We start from the raw sequence: 17,282 nt of genomic DNA, 5'->3' as shown, positions 1-17,282 counted from the left end.
ATTTATTGTACATAATGACCAAATATATTGTTAACATATTGGCCTGCAGTTTCCGCTCGGGTAAAATGCGCCCAGAATGCACTGAAATCTGCGCCGGCTTTGCGGAGGTGGAGTTAGACCCAGGTTTCTGCTCAAGATCATTATCATAAATCCAAAACTAAAAACTTCAAATAATTAGCGTAATCGAGCAGCATAATCAATTATTGACTGGAACCTGGCCAATTAGGCTTCAAGATTAATGATTTCAACTAATTTAAACAGAAAATGTGTTCAAGTAATTGTTGCAGCTGAAGAAACAGGCCAATCAGGGGTTTGAATTGACTGCTGGGCACAGGTCTTATATAACAAGGGCAGATCAAGGGAGTGAATTTGAACTCATTTAAAATTAATTTAAAGTAATTGTAGCATCAGTAGGAGGAACCTAGCCGAGTGAGGTTGCAACTGACTGCTGGTCATTGTAGCCACAGGTCTTTAATTATGGATTAATGTGACGATGGATGCCTTTTGCTCAATGTGATGATCACCACCCAACGGGTGCAATCGGCGGAAACAAACTATGTCAACTTGGGAGCATGGCCAGTTTTGTGGGCGGGGACTGCTTTGGGCAAATTGACTTTTGAACCAGCCTAAAAGATCACTGAAATCAGACGTAAATGGTTATGGGCGGAACTCACTTGTGTTTTAAGTCATGCAATCTTCTGCGCTCTTTTCATCCATTGCACCCAGACTGCGCTGATATCTGGGCAGAAACCAAGTGGAAACTCCAGGCTATTGTTTAAAATCACTAGATCTTTATTGTAAAACAATCGGATACACACTAAAATACAAACCTTCTGTAGCAAACTGCTCTAAATGCTTCAAAGTAATGTCCTTGTATCTTGAACTGTCAGACAACCGCTCATAAATAACAGTATCCTGTAAAATAAAATCATGTTCTGAAATACAATTTCATCACTTAACCTGCATATTATACCACTTCAGGTTCACACTAGTCATTATATAGCGTCGTAAGAGGGATGTTCCTGTCCCAACTGCCTGTCGATTGTCAGAACTACTACAAGTATAGAATTTGATTATTCCAACCAAGGATGTGACAATTGTTGCTCAGCCCCTCCTATGAAAAGGCTCAGCTACATGTGCCCAACGGCATGTGGCGTAAAGACACGTGCCCTTGCTGCAACAATAATCGGAGTCAGGGACATGCTAGATGATGGAGGAGTGGGATGGATGTTGCTGGCAGCATTAGCCATCTGGAAGGCCTGGCCACCTCGAAACTAAAATCTCTGTCCGGCTCTGATTCTGCTCGGTGCATTGAGATGCAGCAAGTGCATACAGCAGTTCCATCTGATCTCATCCCCTTTCAGATGAGGCTGCTCATTGGCACAAATCCCAAAACCTCCCTCAGGAACCTCTACCTCAAGGCTTGGGCCTGGTCTTGGAAACTCCCTATGTGCCATTGCACTCTGTATAGAAGGCTTTCCTCTATTCACTGCAGTTACGGATGCTACACTTGCTCATCCTAATCTTCCACACAGGGACAACATCCTGCTGACTGGAGCCAAGCGTGCCAGTGCAAAGCCTTGCACCTGGGAGATCCTCCCCAGCACAACTGGAGACTGCTGTATGGTGCAGTGTTGTCAAATTCATATCTGAGTGACACCTCTATAAACCCATTGTGGCATCCAAGCCGAATCCATTTTCATACATACATATCGTGCGCCAGAGGTTGCAGCCCCTTTCCATTACTTGAACAGCTGCTCCTCATCCTTTGGCTGCATTTTTCATCTACACACTTCATTTTTAGTTATCCAGTGTGTTAAGAAAGGAATAGATTAGAGGACCTCCTGGTGTGTCTGCTCCAAGGCCTGGCCAAATTTACCACCCATCGACCCAGGAGTGATTGTATATTGGTGCAAAGCAAGATATACTTTCTTTAAAAGTAAAAAAACCCAACACAGGTTGAACCTCTCTTATCCGGGACTTCCTTATCTGGCACCACCCCTCGTCTAGGACCATTCCCGGCCGGCGGGTGGCGCATGCACAGAATGTGACCATCAAAATCCTACTCACCAATATAATCTTTCTCCTCAATCGGCTGTCTCCTCATCGCCCTGCTGGAACTCCTGCAGCCACAGTCCTTGGGCCGGCCACACCTCGTTCCGGGGGATTCACCGACTCTTCGGGGCCCCCTGCACACTGATTGACTATCAATCCAGCCAACCAGCGCGCACACACACACACACACTTACCCCAGCAACAGCACTTAAAGGCACAATCCACGTGACCACCCCTCATCCGGCAAAATCCCTTGTTCAGGACAGGCCAGATGCCGAGGGTGCCGGATAAGGTTGGTTCAACCTGTAGTACAGCTAGTAGAAATAAAACTATATGGCTTTCTTTCTGGATCAGGACCAGATATAAATTTGAGTGCACTGATTGGAAATCAAAGACAATCATCCTGCCAGAAGTTATAAAGTAGTAAAATGCTTGAAAAACAACCCTGAAGTTGCTAACATCGTGCAGCAGTACAACTTTATTAAGCTTCTATTTAAAACCGCCAAAGAGTGACCAGTGCTCTTTTGAAGTGTATTCAAGATGGGTGAGTCAACATGACTTGGATAATTTAAGCTTGATAACATAAAATTCAGAAATTCCAGATTTTTGCTCTGTACGAGAAAATAATTGACCCAAATTGATTATAGAATTATTAAATGTCATATGTAATGAGTTTGTTACCAACATTACTGATCAACTGCAAATGAAAGAATTATTTGAACTCTGCTCAAAAAAAAACAATCTTTGACCCCACAGGGCGGTAGCTAGCAAGCATAATCTCCAACCGCCCTTTACTCTCAAGTCCTTGAACGTGTTGTCGCCTCCCTAATCCGTGCTCATTTTTACTGCAATTCCATGTTTGAATCCCCCAATCCGGTTTCTGCTCCTGCCACAGTACCGAAACTCTCAGTCACAAATGACATCTGATGCGATGGTGACAAAGGTAAACTATCCCTGCTTGTCCTTCTTGACCTGTCTGCAGCCTTTGCTATGGTTGACCATTCCATCCTCCGCTAGTGTCTCTCTACCGTCGTCCAGCTGGGTGGGACTGCACTCGCCTTGTCCCATTCTTCTCTATCTAATCATAGCCAGAGAATCACCTGCAATAGCTTCTCTTCCTGCTCCCACACCATTGCCTCTGATGTGCCCCAAGGATCTATCCTTGGCTGCCTCCTATTTCTCATCTACATTATGCCCCATGGCAACATCATCCAAAAGCACAGCATCAGTTTCCACATGTGTGCTGATGACACCCAGCTCTACCTCACTACCACTTCTTTCAACTCCTTCACTAAATTGTCAGGCTGCTGGTGCGACATCCAGTACTGGATGAGCAGAAATTTTCTCCAATTAAATATTGCGAAGACCGAGGCCATTGTCTTCGGTCCCTGCCACGAACTCCGTTTAGTCACAGATTCAATCCAATCTGCCCGAAGTTGAACCAGATTGTTTGCAACCTTGGTGTCCGACTTGACCCTGAAATGAGCTTCCAACCACATATCTACGCCGTAACGAAGACCGCCTATTTCCATCTCTGTAACATCGTCTGTCTCCGCCCCTGCCTCAGCTCATCTGCTGCTGAGACCCTCATCCATGCCTTTGATACCTCTAGACTTGACTATTCCAATGCACTCCTGGCTGGCCACCCACAGGCTAACTTACGTAAACATGAGGTCATCCAAAGCATAGCTACCCGCATCTTAACGCGCACCAAATCCCGTTCACCCATCACCCCTGTGCTTGCTGATGTACATTGGCTCCCGGTTAAGCAATGCCTCGATTTTAAAATTCTCATCCTCGTTTTCCATGGCCTCACCCCTCTGTATCTCTAATCTCCAACTCCGAGATATCTGCACTCCTCTAATTCTGCCATCTTAAGCATCCCTGATTATAATTGCTCAACCATTGGTGGCCGTGCCTTTTGTTGCCTACGCTCCAAGCTCTGGAATTCCCTTCCTAAACCTCCCCGCCTCTCTACCTCTTTCCTCCTTTAAGACGCTCCTTAAAATCTACCCCACATGCCCTAATTTCCATAGCTCAGTTTCAAATTTTGTTTTATATAATTCCTGTGAAGTGCCTTGGGATGTTTTACTATGTTAATGGCGCTATATAAATACAAGTTGTTGTTGTAGTTTGCTCAGTGCAGAGGCAGCAGCAGCCAAACTGAAGTTGGAACATGGCAAAAACAGAAGGAGAACTTTTTAAAACTGAGGATTAATCTATGCAGCTACCTTAGATATTCTTAGTATGCTTGAAACTAGCCAACATAGTACTTGTTCAAACAACCACACTGTTGTAATGCAAATAAAAAATTATTAATTCGTCACACCCTCTTCGTAGTGATCAACTTATCTAAAAGCTCAATTTCAAGGACAAAAATTTGACGATTATCAGACATGATCGACATAAGGATAGGGATTATTTATGACATCTTTACGCAGTGTAGGCCATATATAATTTTAGATCGGTGTAGAGCAAGATATTAAAGATGGCACTTAATTTGAGAAACCAACTAAATCGGATAAGGCAGGACTGCTCATATTATAGAGTACATAACTTATTCACTTTGAGTGGAATCTAGCAGCCTCCGAATTGCATGCTTGCAGGTAAGGAGCTTAATATTTAAGCCACCTAGCATAGAATGGAAGGCGGTCATGTGGCTCACCCATTCAGAGGAAGCTATAATACCCTCTATACAGTATCTCGCTTTAAAAAAAAAAAAAATTCATTCACGGGATGTGGACAAGGCCAGCATTTATTGCCCATCCCTTGAGAACGTGGTGGTGAGTCACCTTGAGTGGTTTGCTAGGCCATTTTTCAGGAGGCAGTTAAGAGTCATTCACATTGCTGTGGGCCTGGAGTCACATATAGGCCAGAAGGACGTCAGATTTCCTTCCCTTAAGTAAATTAGTGAACCAGATGGGTTTTTACAACAAACCAATAGTTTCATGGTCACCATTACTGATGCTAGCTTTTTAATTCCAGAATTTAAATTCCCCAGCTGCCATGGTAGGATTTGAACTTGCGCCTCTGGATCATTAGTCCAGGCCTCTGGATTATGAGTCCAGTACCATAACCACTATGCTACCGTGCCCGGGTGAGCTGCTTTAATATAATCACGGCATTCTATTTTGGGAAAGTAATCTCCATTTGCCGGCCACCCTCCCACTCTTGGATCAGGGAGCCAATGTCCTTGGCTGTGTTGGGCTTCACTTCATTACAAATATCCAGAAAGCAAATTGCTAGAGTTTGGCTCTCATGTTTACACAACAGAAATTAGCTCCCTTATTCCAAAGCTAGATTTGGCCCACAATGTTGCAAGTTCCTTGGAACCAGATTTCCTTGTGGGCCAGGAATAGCATGAGTGTTCCTTCAGGCTTCACAAGGAAGTCTTGGGCCTCCCCTGAATCAGGCTGCCAACCTCCCTCCCTGACCTCTTCTCCGCACCCCCCCCCCGCTCCCGACCTCCTCTTCCTCCCCCCACCCACCTCCATCAAACGCGATTCACCTTCCCCAGTGCTTCACTGCACTTGCCTGGTGCCGAAGACCATTCCCCCGGGTGTGGCCTCCGAGCCGCCTGATTGTAACAGCCGCCTCCCGCCTATTTCCAGGCCATTTTGGTCAGGAAGTCGGGAAGTGGCATGATATTGAGGTCGGTCCGTTATCAGCTGAGCCTCCCTACTGCTGCTCACGGGCAGGCCAGCCACTCGCTAAGCCCTGTTCCCACCTGGAATTAAAAACCAACTCCTGTATGTATTCCCAACAGTTAGAAGTTTCGGTTTGCCTTAGACATTCCCTCTGGTACTGTGGCACTTCCCACTCCTGAACTGAACTGGATTCTGCATCGTTCACACGTGCCCTAACAAGCTTCAAGAATTTGTTTTTGGAGGTGTATGGGGAAAAAAAACACTGGGTAAGACAAAGGCAGAAACATATTATTGAGATGCTTTGTTTCACAGATAGCAATAAAAAAGATTAAATTGCTAAAAAGGAAAAAAAAATCAGAAATGGTGATATAATGATACTAGTTACTTTGGTGGTCATTTTTAGAGGTGGAGTTGATTGCAGAAGTGCTTTTCTTCATGCATCATGAAGATATTACAAAGAAATAGTGACAGTTGGTGGAACTAAAAACTAAACATATTGAGAAGGTGGAGAAAATTACTTTGCAACAGTGCAGTGGAAGAAATAAAATACATTTCCTGAAGTATAGTCAAAAAAAATCTGAACTATACATTTAACCATTATTGACAAAAGTATTTCACACCAAGAATAAGACTTTAAAAAATCATAATGTGGGAAACAATTTGCACATACATTATCTCGATTGGATACAAGTATACTAATACATGTTTATAAAGCAGTTTGTTTCATCGAATGAAAAACAGACAAGAAACTTTCTATTTTTAGCATTTGTACAGTATATTCAGCCTTGTTTTACCAGTCATTGAAATATTAAAAATTTCATTGACTTAAATTACTATATTCCACTTAACATTAGCAGACAGGAAAGGGGAAATCACCATCAACAACCATACTTCAGCAAAATTCAAGTTCATGATCAAATCACACCTTCCAAACAGCATTAAATAATACCCATGAAGATTGAGGGGGGGGAGGTAGGGGAAGACTTACCGCTCCTTTACAGTAAAGTCGCAGCTTTCCTGATGGCATACGGACAATCACAGACATCCGTTTTCTATTGCTGTAAGTAAACAGACCATGATCAGATATTTTCTTTATATAGGCATCAAAACTATAGTCATAACTCAATTTCTTTTTAAAATGGGGCCAAGTTCCATTCACTCACTCAAATAATGCAACGTTAGAGCACTTGTACATAAATAGTTTATGTCTACTGCTCAAGGAAGAAATTATTTAATATACTAATTGGGGCAATTTATTCTGGTGAGCTTCAACATGGTAGGTTTAACATCTAGGCGTGTTACTTGCATTGCAGTGACTGTGAAACTTAGTGTCAGCTCATCATCATCATAGGCAGTCCCTCAAAACGAGGATGACTTACTTCCACGCTGAAAAGGGATGAATTCATAGGTGCTTCAATGAAGGACCTAATATTCCAGATCCTGAACTATATCTTAAAGGGTGCAAGATGCCGGTGCGTGGATTTAAAAGAAAATTAAACGTGTGGTGGCCGTTGCACACCAGCCACTACACGAGCTTGACAGACTAGGTTTTGGTCCAGTGGCAAGGATTAACCAAGACGACTGGAGACCTGCTAGGCTGCACGGACCTAGCGCGCACATATCACAGCGTGGGCTGGCCCGTGCTGCCCCTGGGCCCATGTCTCTTCTGGCCCCAAACTCACACCTCTCCTGGGATCTGATCATATCCCTCTATGAATTCTTGCCATTCCTGCACCCCAACCTCGCCGCTCCTGCTGTACCTGCCCGCTCTGCAGTCAGCCGTTGCCCTCCTGCAGCAGCACGCGCTGCTCCCTGCAGTGGCATGCCTCCGCACGCTGCTCCCTCTAATGGCTCCTGCCTGCTGATGGTCTTGCAGGCTGGGACCGCACCGATTTCCGGGCGGCTCGGCCCGGAAATCGGTGCAGTCCCAGCCTGCAAGACTGCTCTCTCTAATGGCCCCGGCCTGCTGATGGTCACCTACTCTATGGCTGTCAAATGGTAACTAGTATCTCTCCCAATGTTCAATGAGCTTGTTCAGTGAATGGCTGAGCCACAACACTCTCCGCTTCGATTTGAAGTCTATGCTGAGTTTTTGAAGTGAACTTTAAGCAGGGGCACTACAATTGGCCTCAGTGCTTCTGGATTAAGGAGGGGCAAATTGGACTGCTTTTCATTCTTGATCACTATTCAGGGAGGTTGTGTCTAGTTGAAACGCCTGATTTGATTGGTCCCATTGGAGGACAAGACCAGATTTCTAATTCGTGCCCTTGGAAGACAAGACACCCAACAGTTTGTCTGGAATGTGTAATTTGATCCTGCCTGCTGGAGTAATCAAGATCTTTGCAATGTGTAATTTGATCCATTCATTGTGACAGCCAGGTTCCAGAGTGCTCAGTGCTGATACTACTACTTTCATAGAACAGACATGGCTCACCCTCCCAGGATAGGAGCACTCACACTGCTGAGTTCAAGTAGGAAGGGGGGAGACCATGGAGGGATTTTAACGAGGATGAGAATTTTAAATGTTGGTGTATGTTTTTTTTGGGCGCGCGGTCAGTTTAACGGATGTGCAGCCCATGCAAAATTTGGCGCATGTGCAAAATCTCTTTCAAAAGCTGGTAAACAACTTGCGCGGGACCAACGGTCAGCTGCGCAGCCTGGCAACTTAGCGGGACACTGACCATGAGCCAATGTAGGTCAACGGGCACAGGGGTGATGGGTGAATGGGAGTTGCTGCGTGTTAGGATACGTGCAGCAGAGTTTTGGATGAGCTCAAGTTCACAGAGTAGAAGATGGGAGGCTGGCCAGGAGAGCATTGGAACAGTCGAGTCCAGCAAATAACACAAGTGTAATGTTATGCATGCTGTACGACCAACACCGAAAACACTACAAAAATAAAATACTGCAGATGCTGGAAATCGGATATAAAATCAGAAAATGCTAGAAATATCAGGTCAGGCAGCATCTGTGGGCAGAGAAACCAGAGTTAACGTTCCAGGTCAAGTACAAGTAAATCGTTGTTACGCCTGGAAGGAGTGTTTGGGGCTCTGGACAGTAGGAAAGGAGGTAAAAGGGTAGGCGTTGGGGAGATCAAATGTAGATTGGGTGACCGTTTTGCGGAACACCTCTGTTCAGTCCGTGACCCTGAGCTTCTGGTTGCCTGTCATTTTAATTACTTGCTCCACTCCCACTCTGACCTGGGCTTCTTACACTGTTCCAACAAAGCTCAACATAAGCTCGAGAAACAGCACCTCATCTTTTGAGTAGCCACTTTACAGCCTTCTGGACTCAACATAAAGTTCAAAAATGTTAAACCCTTTTTTTTTTTTCCCATATGGCAGCTGTTGATGATTCTGCCATTTCCATTTACACCTCTTGTAGACTCTTGTTTTGTTGCTTTACTTGCTCATTATGGTCTCCTTTTGCTTTGTACTATCATACCTTTTGTCATTTAATCACTCCTGCCGGATATACAGGGGCCGAAATTGTCTTCAGCGGGAAATTGGGGAGGGTAATTCGAATAAACTGAAAAATTTCCACCCGGCAGGAGTCAGAGGTAAGAGCCGGAAAATTCGTCTCCAACTCTGACACCGCCTCCCAGTGCTTTAGGATGCTGTTGGAGGTGGTATCGGGACGGGATCAGGTATGGTGCGGGGGCAGTGTCCATCACCGCTGCGCTAATCATGTCAGCACAGCGGTAATGACATCAGCGTAACACGGGCGTGCCGCAACGGCCCTCCCCTTCACTAAAGGGGAGGGACGCTGAGAGACCTACATCGAGCACACTGGGCCACCAGCGAGGGTTTCGGCCAGTCCGGCCGAATCAGCAGCTGCCACTGTGCGCCCTCCCCTTTAATGACAGCCATACCATCCAGCCATGGGCAGCTTCCTGGCTCTCGAAGCTGTCCGTTGCACCGACTGGCGACACCTGCACTCCCGCGGGGTGGAAAATGGGTCGCCGCCGGCCGGTAACAGGTCTGCATGCCGGATGCGGTGGAAATTCGGGGCGCGGCGGAAACCCGTTCCCCCTGCCCCAGTCCGGGGACAGTTCAGATGGGTTGACCGTGCCACCCGCCCCTGGGCGGAAAGACCTTATCGTCCTGTTACCACCTCTTAAAGTTGGTAACAGGCCTTAAAGAGGGCAATTTCTCCTCCATAGTTATGTCGCAGATCAGCCATGATCTCACTGAATGGCGGAACATGCTCGAGGGGCCGAACAGCCTACTGTTCCTTTTGTCAAGGCTCACACATGAAGAATGGTCAGGGTAGTACTGGACTCACTGCGGCCTGCTGAACTGTTCAGAAACTTTACAGCCTTCCAATCGTAACTTTAGAATTTATCCACAGCTCCCATTTTCTCTCGGGCATTCTGTAACTATTTACACCTCCTCTGGACACATTATTTATTTCTATACTTGTCCCTTTAACAACTCCTTATGCTTTGCACCATCATCGCTTTTGTCATTTAATCACCCCTGTCCTCAATCTCATCACAGATCTTTCTCTTTTGTACTTTCCCTGTCTCTGTACTTGTTTAAAAAGCAGTTCATCTCTCATTTTCCAGTACTGATGAATGGATCAGGTTGATGACCATTCACTTTTGGCCACATTTTGCTGTAGCAGGGCATCAAACGGCCTCTGCTATTAGTTAGACTTGCCCCCGCACCCATCAGCTCAAGAGAGTAGCAAAAATAAACATTAGTCCCTTACCATTGAGGCAGGAGAAATTATGGGGAATAAGGAAATGGCAGAAACGCTAAAAAAATATTTTGCATCTGTCTTCACAGTAGAAGATGCAAAAAGCATACCTAAAATGGTGGGGAACCATGTGTCTAGTGAGTGTGAGGAACTTAATGTCATTAAAGTAAGTAAAGAAAAAGTACTAGAGAAATTTTTGGGACTAAAAGCCGACAAATCCCCTGGACCAGACAGCCTATATTCTAGGGTTCTAAAAGAGGTGGCTGCACAGATAGTGGATGCATTGGTTTTATTCTTTCAAAATTTCCTAGATTCTAGAACAGTCCCAGTGGATTGGAAGGTAGAAAATATAACACCGCTATTCAAGAGAGGGAAGAGAAAACAGGGAATTACAGACCAGTTAGCCTGACATCAGTCATCAGGAAAGTGCTGGAAACCATTGTTAAAGAAGTGGTATCAGGGCACTTTGATAATCATAACATAATTCAGCAGAGTCAACATGGTTTTTTGAAAGGAAATCATGTTTGGCAAACTTTAGAGTTTTTTGAGGATGTAACTAGCAGGGTAGATAAAGGGGAATCAGTGAATGTAGTATATTTGGATTTCCAAAAGACATTCGATAAGGTGCCACATAAAACGTTATCACACAAGATAAGGGCTCATTAGATTGGAGGTAATGTATTAGCATAGATAGAGGATTGGTTAGTGGATAGAAGAGAGAGGGGGGATAAACGGGTCTTTTTATGTTGGCAAGCTGTAACTAATGGGGTGCCGCAAGGATCAATGCGGGTGCCTCAGCTATTTACAATCTATATTAATGACATAGATGAAGGGACTGAGTGTAATGTATCCAAATTTGCTGGATACAAAACTAGGTGGGACAGTAAGCTGTGAGGAGAACACAAAGCATCTGCAAAAAGCTATAGATAGACTAAATGAGTGGGCAGTAAGGTGGCAGATGGAATATCATTTAGGGAAATGTCAGGTTATTCACTTTGGTAGGAAGAATAGAAAAAGAGAATATTTTTTTAAATGGTGAGAAACTTTTAAATGTTGATGTTCAGAGAGATTTGGGTGTCCTTGTGCAAGAAACAAAGTTACCATGCTTGTACAACAAGCAATAAGGAAGATAAATGGCATGTTGTCCTTTATTACAAGGGAGTTGGAGTACAAGAGTAAGGAAGTCTTGCTACAATTGTACAGGAGCTTGGTGAGACCACACCTGGAGCACTGTTCAGAGTTTTGGTCTCCTTACCAGAGGAAGGATATACTTGCCTTGGAGGCAGTGCAACAGAGGTTCTCCAGATTGATTGCTGGGATGAGGAGAGATTGTGTAGAATGAGCCTATACTCTCTGGCATTAAGAATGAGGTGACCTCATTGAAACATACAAGATTCTGAAGGGGAGTTACAGTATAGATGCTGAGGTTGGATTGTCGAGAACTAGGGGGCACAGTCTCACGCTAAGGGGTAGGCCATTTAACAGAGATGAGAAGGAATTTCTTCACTCAGAGGGTTGAGAATCTTGGAATTCTCTGCCCCAGAGGGCTGTGGATGCCGAGTCTCTAAATATAGTCAAGGCGGAGATAAATAGATTTTGGGGGTCTAGGGGAATCAAGGGATATGGCAATCAGCCGGGCAAGTGGAGTTGAGGTCGATGATCAGCCATGATCTTATTGAATGGCAGAGCAGGCTCAAAGGGCCATAGGGCCTAGTCCTGCCCCAATTTCTCATATTCTTAAACAAATTTTGCCAACTAAGTTGCTGGAAATGCAAGTGGATAACGGTGCAGCAAGGGAAACAGAGCATCTGGGACCTGAATGAGTATGGCAACCAACAGGATATCTCCTTAAACAATGAGATTCATGGATTGGGATATAAACAGTGGCAGGACTGAATTAAAGCAACCAAATTCAACAGCAAATCAAGTAAAAGAAAGAAAGTGGGGAGAAAAAAAAATTTATATAGCGCCTTTCACGACCACCGGATGTCTCAAAGCGCTTTACAGCCAATGTAGTATTTTTGGAATATAGTTACTGTTGTAATGTAGGAAACGTGGCAGCCAATTTGTGAACAAGCATCCACAAACAGCAACGTGATAATGACCAGATAATCTATTTTGGTTGTATTAATTGAGGGATAAAATATTGGCCAGCACACCAGGGATAACGCCCCTGCTCTTCTTCGAAATAGTCCACCTCCATGCAGACGGGGTCTCGGTTTAACGCCTCACCCGAAAGTCAACCTAGATTTTTGTGCTCAAGTCTCTGGAGTGGGACTTGAATCCACAATCTTCTGACTCAGAGGCAAGTGTGCTACCCACTGAGCCACAGCTGATAAAGATTGGATCAAGAGAGACAAAGGAAAAGAGACAAAGGAAATCAGAAAAAAAATGAAAAAACAATGAAATTTTTTAAAATCTCAGAACAATTCACAGCCTGAAGATGAGAATCCACACTTATTAGTTCATTTTTGGTGCCAGAAAGGTTGAGTGGCAGTCATTAACACTGATCACATTGTTAAAAGAATTGTTACACTTGTAATTACTAGCCTTAAATAGCGGTGGTGGGTTTAGTTTGCATCTACCTGTGCAAATGCAGCAATTTCACACCATTCAATGCATTTCCATGGTGAGGCAGACATACCGAAATGCCATTTACACGAAGCTAATGGCAGAGTAGCGCAACTGGGACAGCAACATTTCAATATTCACATTTAACTGTGCATCTGCCCTTCGCCTGAAGTTGCTGTACCATTTAAGCATAAATAATGGCGAGTGTCATGAGCCTCATCATTATTTTTGACTGCAAAATCTGGCCCTTTGTTTCTTTTTCCGCAAATGCTACCTGTTCTGCTGAGCATTGCAATAAACAAATCAGTGTTTTCAGGAAGGGCAGAGAACCCATAACCTTATGACTCGATACACGAGAATGCTAACACTTAGCGATGGCAGATACCTGTCTGGGTTTCTACACAAAGTTTTACATTTTTATAGCTACTTCAATTTGCATGTCCAGAAAGACTGTTCTCTTATCTGTGACCTGGATCTTGAAACATTTACTGTTACAAAATGGATTCTGTATAGGAAAAGTGGTCAGACAAAAGTGAAGTTAGTTTTTTGGGGGATTTAAATCAGAAATCATACCGCCAAATTTGATCTTGACAGTAATTTGATTCTTTATTAAAATACTTGTTAGTTGCAAACATTGCAACTAGAATTGCTTTTGCTTATGAAAAGCTCATTCCTAAATAGTTGATGGTGTTTGTGGATAAATAACCATAGTTTAAGCGAGTCCCCCATGCTCACTGACCTACATTGGCTCCCGGTCTGACAACAGCTCGATTTAAAAATTCTCATCCTGGTCTTCAAATCACTCCATGGCCTCGTCCCATCCTTTCTCTATGCATCTCTAATTTTGGCCTCTCTCTCTCACACCCGATTTTTATCACTCAACCTTTGGTGGCCGTGCGTTCAGCTTTAGAGGCCCTAAGCTCTGGGACTCCCCCTAAACCTCTACCTCTCAAAGACTGTCCTTAAAACCTACCTCTTTGACTAAGCTTTTGGTCACCTGTCTGAATATCTCATGTGACTCAGGTGTCAAATTTCTTTTTGATAACGCTCATATGAAGTGCCCTGGGACATTTAACTAGGTTTAAGGTGCTATATAAATGCAAGTTATTGTTGTCACCTCAGCTGAGCAGTGACTGTTCATGCTCAAATATTAATATTGAAGTGTTAGATTTTATACATGCTACTGTAGTAGCTGCATAGTAAATACATATTTAAATTGTTCTTTAATTGTGTTTCTTTTCCACTAACATAGCATATAGGCCCCAAGTTTCCACATGATTTGCTCCTGATTTTTAGGAGCAACTGGTGCAGAACTGAGTATCTTAGAAATCGGAATTCTCGTCATTTAGTTTGCTCCAGTTCTAGTCAGTTAGAATAGTTTCACTTTGGAACAGAATTTCTTTTTCAAAAGGGGGCGTGTCCAGCCACTTACGCCTGATTTCAAAAGTTTCGTGAGTGAAAACTTACTCCAAACTAACTTAGAATGGAGTAAGTGAAGATTTTTGTACGCTCGAAAAAACCTTGTCTACACTTTAGAAAATCAGGCGTAGGTTATAAATCCGGCGTAGGGAATGGTGGGGTGGTTTAAATGGAAGTTTACAAACATTAAACACTTCAGTTTTACAAATAAAGAGCCATCATCAATAATAAATGATAAAAACATCAATAAATCAACCAATAAATCAATCAAAAAAATTAAGAATTTTTTTTTTTAAATCAATAAATAAAACATTTTCTACTTACCGACTGCAGCACTGGGAGCCCTCCAACAGCGTGCTGGTATGCCGCCCCCCCCCCCCCCCCCGAGTGTGTCTCTGTCAGTGTCTCTATCTCTGTCTGTCTGTGTCTCTCATTCTCTGTCTGTCAGTATCTGTTTCTGACAGCGGGGGGAGGGGGGGGGGGGGGGAAGAGGAAGAAGGAGATTGTGGGGGGGGGGAGAAAGAAGATTGTGTTGGGGGGGGGGGGGGGGGGGGAGAAAGGAGGGGCGGGAAGGAGAAGGGGGAGGGAGGCTGAACAGGCCGGGCCCGAGACTTCGGGCAGGGCCCGTCCCCAGCACCGGATTTACAGGTAGGTGGTGTTGGGTCAGGTCGGGGGGAGCGTGGGTCGGGGGTGGTGGTGGGAGGGTGGTCGGTTCGGGTCGGGGGAGGGGGAGGGAGGTCAGGTCGGATCCAGTCCGAGGGTGGGGGGGAAGTCATGTCGGGTCCGGGGGGCGGGGTCCAGTCCAGTGCGGGGGGGGGAAAGAGTCGTGTCGGGTCCGGAGGCGGGGGGGAGCCGGTGTCAGGTCTGGAGGGGGGGGGGGGGGGGAGGAAAGAGGGAGAGCGTGAGTCGTGTCGGGTGGGGGGGGAAAGCGGGAGTCAGGTCAGTGTCAGGTCCAGGTGGGGTGGGGGGGGGGGAGGAGCAGGAGCTGGCCGTGGGAGGAGTGAGGCCATTAGGCCAGGGCTAGGGGCTGCGTGCTTCGGCCCCTCCCACACAGTTTTGGGCGCCTGGAGCTACTGAACATGCGCGCCCATTGTAGCGTGCATGTGCAGAGGTCCCGGCACTGTTTTCAGCGCAGGGACCTGGCTCCGCCCCTTACAGTTCCTGCTGCGATGCGCCGAGGGCCAGAGGACCTGCAGGGAGGTGGAGAATTTGGAGGGTTTTTTTTGCCGCACTTTGTGGCGCGAAAAACGGGCGTCCATTTTGGGACAGCGCCGTTCTAGGCGTGGCTCGAAACTTGAGCCCATAATGTTTATCCCACATAAGTTAAATCTTTAAATTGAATTCTCAGTTGAAGTGCCCAAAAAATTTCTTCCTGCTGCTGACTCAAAGAAGCCTAAATCATTTTCTTTCTAGCTGTGAATGGAAGTAAACCTTGTACCCCGGGCACAAACTGGAAAGAATTATTTGCAGTATCTGCCTCCCTTGCAGAGAAGAGATTTACTGCCCATTTTGTGCTTTTCCAGTTTCAGTCTTATTTCAAGAAAAGTTGTCTTTTCAATATTTCTTACATGCTTTGGAATATCATTAACCATGTACCTTCCTACAGCTTTTAATTTGATTTAGTTCGAGACCTTAAGTTGTAGCAATGTTTGAAAACATAATATTGTTGAACACTACAAATATAATCTTGACAATTCAGTTAAGTAGCTGCTGCAAAATGCAAATATGCTTGATATAGCAAACAGTTTTCTGGCTGAAGACTCCTCGCATAAAAAATGCAAAAGCACCCACATTTCCCCTCATGAACATCTACATGAAATACAACTCGCACCATAAATGGATTCTGTGCACTCAGCTGCAAGTGCAAAATGAACACGGCTGAAAACAAGATTAATGCACATAGAGTATGCCCACACTATCCAAGGTTTTAAAAAAATTATGTGGGTATATGGGTAAGTTTGCCTTGTGTATTTTTATCCCTTTTCTTTGTCCACCAGGTTTGGCACCTTCAGCTGAGAAGATGCATGGCCTGCTCCCAAGTTGCTGCAATTAGCCCCTGTATGGAGTTGAGTCATTGAGGAAATTGTAAATAAGGATTTTGATGTAAATATATTGTAAGACAGAGAGCGGTGACCGGAGTGAGAGCTTGTAGGAGAGATATTTCAAATGCATAATGTATTTTCTCTTTCGTAAAACCAATTAACTAACATGCATCATTTGATTTTTTTTTTGTTCATTCTTTCAATGTGGGCATCACTGGCAAGGCGGGTATTTATTGCCCATCTCTAACTTCCCGGAGAAGGTGGTGGTAGGCCATCTTCTTGAACTGGTGCATACCATTTATTCTTTCTAAGTCACTTCAGAGGGCAATTAAAGGTCAACCACAGTGTGGAACTGGAGTCACATCTCAGCGAAGACAGTTGGTTTCCTTCCCCAACAGGTCATTAGTGAACCAGTTGGATTTTTATGGCAATCTGATAACTTATCTTTTAAAAAAAAAAAAAATTGACTTCAAATTTTCACACTGTCATGATTGAATTAATGACTGGATTATGAGTCCAACAACATAACCACTACACTAATTTAAATAAGATACATTAACTTATCAGAATGCAGTAATGGTAATAAAAAAAATATATACATGGTCAAGTCAGGAATGTAATCATCATTTTGAACAAAAGCTAACTTTGGTACTGTCCATTCATGATAATCACTGAGTTGTTAAGTGTTTTCACCACAAATGTATAAAATATAATTATGCAGACATGTCAAATTTATACACCTTAGTCTCAGTGCAGACTACTAAAATGATGAATGCTGCTTCAGTCTTCAAGGTTTGGTATGTTCATTCTTACAATCAATTGGTTGATAGTTTCCAGGAATCAAATTACA

The 17,282-nt window shown here is 44.3% G+C and overlaps 1 protein-coding gene across 6 annotated transcripts in view; it reads right to left on the bottom strand.

Annotated features, from left to right (window-relative positions):
- atp8a1 (ATPase phospholipid transporting 8A1) overlaps window positions 1-17,282 on the bottom strand; it is a 509,869-nt gene that overhangs the window by 238,501 nt on the left and 254,086 nt on the right. For all 6 annotated transcript variants that reach the window (XM_070870244.1, XM_070870234.1, XM_070870228.1 and 3 more), the window contains 2 exons: window positions 6,691-6,760; window positions 831-915 (listed from right to left, as the gene is read on the bottom strand). In XM_070870244.1, coding sequence (XP_070726345.1) covers window positions 831-915; window positions 6,691-6,760 — 155 coding nt within the window. The remainder of the gene's footprint in view (window positions 1-830; window positions 916-6,690; window positions 6,761-17,282) is intronic.

The sequence above is a fragment of the Pristiophorus japonicus genome, chromosome 2 (genome assembly GCF_044704955.1).
Source record: "Pristiophorus japonicus isolate sPriJap1 chromosome 2, sPriJap1.hap1, whole genome shotgun sequence".
NCBI lineage: Eukaryota > Metazoa > Chordata > Chondrichthyes > Pristiophoridae > Pristiophorus > Pristiophorus japonicus.
Note: the sequence above shows the minus strand (reverse complement) of the source record. Positions and strands in the feature narration are given on the sequence as shown.